The sequence below is a fragment of the Zingiber officinale genome, chromosome 3B (genome assembly GCF_018446385.1).
Source record: "Zingiber officinale cultivar Zhangliang chromosome 3B, Zo_v1.1, whole genome shotgun sequence".
NCBI lineage: Eukaryota > Viridiplantae > Streptophyta > Magnoliopsida > Zingiberales > Zingiberaceae > Zingiber > Zingiber officinale.
In genome coordinates, this window is record NC_055991.1 from 21,134,563 (window position 1) to 21,141,654 (window position 7,092).

At 37.9% G+C, this 7,092-nt stretch overlaps 1 protein-coding gene across 1 annotated transcript; it reads left to right on the forward strand.

Annotated features, from left to right (window-relative positions):
* Window positions 1–4,694: 4,694 nt before the first annotated feature.
* On the forward strand, window positions 4,695–6,747 carry LOC122056115 (zinc finger C2H2 protein ECU02_0310-like). The gene is made up of 4 exons (XM_042617901.1): window positions 4,695–4,852; window positions 4,984–5,101; window positions 5,194–5,256; window positions 6,418–6,747. Exons 1-4 carry the CDS (start codon window positions 4,768–4,770, stop codon window positions 6,527–6,529), a joined length of 378 nt encoding a protein of 125 aa, XP_042473835.1. The 5' UTR covers window positions 4,695–4,767; the 3' UTR covers window positions 6,530–6,747.
* The last annotated feature ends 345 nt before the right edge of the window (window positions 6,748–7,092 follow it).

Consider the following 7,092-nt stretch of genomic DNA (forward strand, 5'->3'; position numbering starts at 1 on the left):
ATACCAAAAGCTAGGCTTTTAGTATACACTCCAACACTCCTTACGTGCCCCTAGGCCGAGCTACGGGTCTAGTTCCTAGTAGGTTCAAGACTAGCTACCTTGGGTCTACTTAGGATGCGCGCATTATGTATGTATGTGGTACTAAGCCGGGCCCCTTCATGTTGAGATTATTTTCAAGTACTATATGATACTATTTTAAGACATCTCACACATGACATAAACCATGTTTTGAAAGGCATATTGCACATGATATTTCCCATGTTTTAAAGGACATCTTGCATCCATGCTTACGATATGATGTGAAATAATGCTTACAGTTATGCTATGATATGATGCCTTGATGCTATGAAAAGAAATGTCATGATGCTTTCACTTATGCTATGATGTACACTTATGATATGATATGATCTATACCATGTTATGACGATTTCTTATGCTATGATATGATCTATACCATGATATGATGATTTATTATGCTATGATATGATCTATACTATGTTATGATGATTTCTTATGCTATGATATGATCTTTACCATGATATGATGTTACTTATACCATGATAAGATTTATGCTATAACATGTTGTCACGTTATGTTACGATAATATTGAAATCCATGCCATGATATGACATGTTTTATTTATATGATGATATGAGCGTTCTTTATTCTATGATGTATGATATGATGAATTTTACATGATATGTTGGTTTTGTGAGTAGGAAAGGATCTCACTAAGCCTTGAGTGCTTACAGATACTTTTCCTTGTACCACAGATAAAGGTAAAGGATGGATAAACTAGAGGAGCAGCAGGAAGGGGCAAGAGATGTGTGATGGTGACTTGGCTAAAGAAATAAAATGACCTGCTGAAGTGAACTTAGAATAATATGTTATGTTATGTGATGTCTTTCATGATTCCCTATGCATGTGTTAGGAATGAATAATATGACTATTTAAGTTGAACCATGTTATTTCATGTCCATATGCTTAATATGATTTTAGAAAAAAATAAATATGCTTCCGCTGTATGTATGTTTATGTATGCTAAGTCAAAGAAAGAAAGTAACCCCGCCCTCACTAGGTAGGAGTGGTAAAGGGGCGGGCGTTACACGACCTGCACGCCAGGTCTGTCTCCAGACCTGCTTATATCCGCTGCTATCCATGGCTAGTACTTCCCGACCTGGCCCATGGATCTGATCCTTGACCGCTATCAGGGCTGGTCCTTGTCCGGCATATAATCCCCTCTTTTGACCGTCCCATCTGTTGAGACTTCGACCCTGTCCATGTAAACTTGACTTTTGACCTCCTTGACCTCCACGTCAGCTTGATTTCTGACCGGCCATGAAGGCTTGACTTCTGACCTCCTTGACCTCCACGTCCGCCTGGTTTCTGACCGACCACGGATGTTTGACTTCTGACCTTCTTGACCTCCAGGTCAGCTTGACTTCTGACCCTCTTGTGGCCTTGACTCATAAGCACATTATCTTATCGACCCTACAAACATGCGGCATATCATATACATTTACACTTTATTTAATATCTCAATAATATTTTAATTAAAATTAAATTCAAATAATAGAGGTCACTTTGGCGACATATAATTTAAATTTAATTGAAATTAAAATAATAGATATTAACCGAACCCATATAATTCATTCAAAAAATTTAAATCAATATTATAAAATAATTTAATTAAATTATTTTATCCAAATAATTTAAATTTAATGGATTATTTTAAAGGGGATAAAATAAGGACAATTAAAATAATGGAGGTCACTTATTTGTACCCATATAATTATCACGTTTTTTTTAATGCCCATTTTCAAATATAATAATAAAATATGAAATGACATCTAACAACTAAGCGTGGCCATCTTTTTCCCAACGTGGCCATTATTTCCTTTGAACGCGACGTCAAAATTTCCTAAACCACGTAACTGTTATCTCCATCAACCCATCGTGCGGAGGGAAGAAATGACTGCCAACTGACGGCAGCCTTCCAATCCGTCGTCGACGCCGCTCCTTCAGGCCGAACCACCGCCAACCGACAGCATTCCAGAAGGATCGACCAACGCAGCGACGTCTAAATATGTGGATTTTGTATGAAGAAATTGTTCGTTTATTTCTTCCTTTCTTCGCCGCACGCCTCCATGCTGCACAAAACTGCCCCAACCGCGGTTGCCGACCACGACAGCCAACCAACAGTATACCGGGGCAATCGCCGACCCTTTCCATTGTCGGAACGCCTATCACCTTTGTCGCTGGCTTGACGTCTGCTTGCGTAGAAACAACGTGAGTAAACCATAGCCAACTCGTTGTAGGAATTTTTTTGACCAGTTGCAACACTGTTCACAGTGTTCGGCTTGGGAGCAAGCGACGATGATAAAATAAAATCGTAAGATGATATATCCAGAACCAAAATTGAGATTACAGAAAGATAAATCTTTGTAATCAAAAATTATTTTCTTAAGAATTTGGAATAGAAGGCTCTAATACCAATTGATGGAAAATTAAGTTGAGAAATTTTAACATAAATCTTATGCATTATATTCAATTCTTAAGAAATTATAAACTGGATATACAAAAATTACGGAAGCGTACCAGAATCCATAGTATGCAGTCGATTTTAGACAAGATCTTCAATTTGCAGATCTTCCTTAGTATCGAGAGAGAATTTTGTCGATGAGGAAACAAAACAAAACATCTTTGCAAACTGAGACCATAACCCTTATTTTTTAAAACATAAGTTTGTCTATTTCTAATTTGACCCCTCAACAAATTAAAAATTACACATGGTATCTACATTAATTTATTCATAACAATTAAACTTTTAAATCATATTACTTAATCATAATTTAATTACATTAAATTATAACTTCTTGAATTAATGATATTAAATATTTATAATTATAATTATGGTCTCAAAATTCAAACAATAATACCATGCTTTCATCCTTCCTCTATGAAAGTAAAATCCATCTCCTTTTAGTAAATAGACTTTAAACTTGGTTTAGAAAAATTTAAAATGAGAAAAATAAATAAAGGAGTGTCTTACAGAAATTAGTAGTTAGAGAGAAAGTAAATCGAATGGGAAAAAAAAAGAGATTATCAATTTTCAAACCTATTCGATTAAATTGATAATAAAAATACAATTTAAAATACAGATGATCTAATTTGATTATTAATAGAATGTTCTTCTTGTTGGACCGCGATAGCCGGTTAGAAGGGGAGTTAAATAGTTTGTAAAAACAAAAAGTACAATCCTTCTCAACTTCTTAAACTAATACTTACATATAAAGAATAAGTAAATAAAATAGAAAGGACGAGACCCACAATTTACTTGGTTACAACCGGGGAGGTTGTTAATCCAAGACAAATAAAAAGTGTACTAACAAATCTCCTCTAGGCGGAGAAGCTTCTTACAACGTTGACGTACAAAAAAAACAAAAGCTTAACTCTAAAAAGAAGCGCACAAGTGTATGAAATGAATTGCTTGAGTTGTTTTAAAAGCTTCTGGACCAAAGTTGTATTTATAGTCTTGGTCGGGACGCCCTGAAGGGATTCCGGGTGTCCTGGGGGATAAGACTTTATCCCCCAATGTTCAGATTGCGTAAAACGAGATCTGATCAAAAAGTCAACTCCAAGCGCCCGGAAGGGTTCCGGGCGGCCCGGAGGGGTCCGGGCGCCCCGGACTGTTTCGGGTGACCCTCCGGCTCCGTTTGCCTCAGACCGAATCTTCCGCTCGCTTGGGTGATCTCTGCCATCCGGAATAGGGCTCACCCGAACCCAACTTCCGGTCTTCTCAAGTAGGCTTCCGCTCCGACTTCTCGTCCCTCGGAATCGCTGCGTGCTTCCTTCTCGTCCGCCAGCGTACTCATCCGCAGTCTTCGTCCCTCGGTCGCACCCCGTGCCGACCTTCTCGCTAGTTACGTCTCTTGCTCCTCGAGCAGTCTTCCGCTTCGACTTCTCGTCCCTCGGAACCACTACATGTTTCCTTCTCGTCCGCCGGTGTACTCTTCCGCAGCGCCTCGTCCCTCGGACGCACCACGCACCGTCCTTCTCGCTAACTGCGTCTTCCGCTCGACTACCTGTGCTCCTAAGCTCCTGCACACTTAGACACCAGGTTAAAAACACATAGGACCTAACTAATTAACTTGTTGATCACACCAAAATAACTTTGGGGTTCAACACTTTTGTACTACCCCAATCCATTAGTGTAAGCCTAATATTTAATGCTCTCAAATACTTAAATTACATATTTTACTTCCAAAAAATTCATTATATTATTGGATATAACATAATTTTTTATTGACATAAGTGAAAAAATTAAATAAAAATCTTCCTCTTTAACTATACCTCTTAGGATTTATTTTAAAGATGGATAAATTTAGGAAGATTAATGAAATAATTTACGTTAAAATTTAAAATTTATTTTTGAAAAAAATGGAAAAAATCAAAGTTAGTAAAAAATGGAGTTGACGAGTGAAATAGATAAAATTAAATTAAATTTTCAATCTTCAATGATTTATTAAATGGATAATAGTTTTCTTCGTGTGAAGTTACGTAAAAACTATATGAAAATTATTATTTTTTCTTATTTTTATTATATACGGTCTAGAAAAAGTACAAATACCCATATGTCCAGGGTGTAAATGCAAAAATAGCACATCGTCCTAACTTTGCAGCCTTCTTAAACCTATTCTAACTCTAGGGTTCCAAAACTCTGATTTCCTCCGTCACCGCCGTTTGGAGTGAAGAGGATCAAGGAGTATGGGAGGGAAGTGCCCTAGCAGGAAGGTGAAGAAGCGCCGCTATTCTCACAAGACCGCTCGTCGCGCCAAATTCCTTGTCAAAGATATCCTCTTTTTTTTTTTTCTCTCTCTTTTAACTTGGATCCTTCATTGTGTTACTTTCTGTTCCTTTCTGTTGTTATGCCGTCACCTACTTGTCTGTTTCCTTGACCGGAATGGTGATTCCGATGACCACGCGACGATCAAGTGTTCAACGAGCTCCTGAAGCAGGCGGAGGAAGCTGCGGCAGAGAAAACCTTGCCACTTGACGAGGACCTCCCTGGGATGGGGCAGTTTTACTGTCTCCACTGCGAGTAATTTTCCTTTCCGCTGTAAAAGATTGATTTTTTTTTAGGTGGATATTTTCTCCTTGATAACACGAATTGCTATTGCTTATTGATCACAGTCGATACTTCGCCGGTGAGGATGTCCGACAGGGTCATTTCAGCTCAAAGCGCCACAAGAAGCGGTACTTACCTACAATTTCCCTTGTTGCTTCTTTGTTTCTGTTTTTTTCTTAGTCTCAGAATTTGTTTGCTATCATGTTGCATGGAATTCTTTAATAAAGATTTGGTACCTTCTCTTATTAATTTTTTTAGAACTCCTTAGCATGAGGATATCCATCATGTCTCAATTTGCATTTTTTGCCAAAAAAACACACTTTTTTTTTTGTCTTATGAGGAATAACATTGCGTTGTAAAGACTTAGTAGTTATATTGTAATTCCTGATATGAGCTATATAGAAATTTAATCAGATAATTTGGACCCATAAGTTCTTATTTTATCTTTCTAGTTTATAAGCAGTGAAAAGACATGCTGTTCTTTCAAAGAACCGCTAGAAAAGCTGTAGCAAATTTGGATCGTACAAGCTAATCTAATCATCTGGATGCATATAGATTATATAAACTAAATTGAACCAGTGTGTTAGAATTGGAGTCCAAGTTAACATTGATTTGTTTGAGACTATTTTTGCCAAATAAATACACAGTTACTCTTTTATATTGCTTGAGTTAATATGCAAATTTCCTTGTATATGAATTGCATAGTTGTTTAGTGTTCATCGTTATATATTATGCGCTTCAGGAATTGCTTAGGTTCATTTGAAAGTATTTTATGAAATCTTTGATTCTGGCTTAATTCATTTAGTATCTATAGTGGCAGATGCACGTTTTATCTATATCAATTGTTTAAGTTCACATATATACGATAGGGGTAAACTTACATAGTTTCTGATATGTGATATGAAGTGATACACACCATTTTACTTGTTATTCCAATCGCATCACCTTTCGAAATCTTGAATATGCTGTCTAATTAGTTTCTTTTTGGAACTTGATTTCTATTCTCATGAACTTAACTTTTGAACCCAACCAACACCAGGTTTATAACCACCGAGATTTTACAAACTAACCTTGATAAAATGTCTTGATTTCAACTACTATCAGGATACTTGTGCAGAAATCAAACTATTCATTATGGTTGTAGCAACCAAAATCGTACGCTTAATACTTTCTGTAGCTTCTTGAATTTGAAAAAAAATGAATAACCGACTTCCATTTTGTTCGACTTGCTTTGCGTTTTGATGTTGAAATGCCGTTCTCTGATTTGTGTCTTGTGAATCCTCCTCAAGGGTGAAGGAAATGATGGGGCCTGCCCCTCACACTCAACTAGATGCGGAGCTTGCTGCAGGGATGGGAATGCCCGACAATGGCCCAAAGCTCATGACGATGTCATTCACTTAAGCACTTGAAGCGTTTTATCTACATATTTTCATATACATGGCTGGACACCATTGTTAGAGAGAATGATGTTTAATTTATCGCTGTGAACTTTCATCATCATCATCAAAATGAGTTCGTAAGGTGCAATTTTGTACAAGTTTTATGGTTATCAACATTGTAGGCGTACCCTGTTTTTGATGTTTTATTTGGTTATATATATAGAGGGATATAATTGTTAAGCAGTCTGAATTCTGGCACAGTTCGGGATTTATACGGCCAATTAAGTATCAAATTTGAGCGCGTGAACGGACCAACTCTGGTCCGTACTTATCCGGCTCATGTTGAAGTCACTGCCTACCTTCGTGTCATTTCTTGCCGTCCTGGAGGACCCCTTCGACGACTCTTGGAGCCACCTCCTTGCCCAGTGGCCGTCGACGCCAGCCTCGTGTCCTCCTCCGCCTTTATCATCCAGTCTCCACCGCCACCGTGTCGCCATCACAATGTCGACGCAAGCTTACGGCTCGACGACTTCGAGGACTACGTGTCCAGTATGCCGAAGCCTGAGGACTTCGGGCTCGAGGCCT

Excerpts from the sequence above, each read along its gene's own strand:
- LOC122056115 (XM_042617901.1), top strand. The coding sequence starts at position 4,768 with ATGGGAGGGAAGTGCCCTAGCAGGAAGGTGAAGAAGCGCCGCTATTCT. Across the intron at positions 4,853-4,983 it reads CGCCAAATTCCTTGTCAAAG|GCGACGATCAAGTGTTCAAC; the intron begins ATATCCTCTTTT and ends TCCGATGACCAC. Across the intron at positions 5,102-5,193 it reads TTTTACTGTCTCCACTGCGA|TCGATACTTCGCCGGTGAGG; the intron begins GTAATTTTCCTT and ends TATTGATCACAG.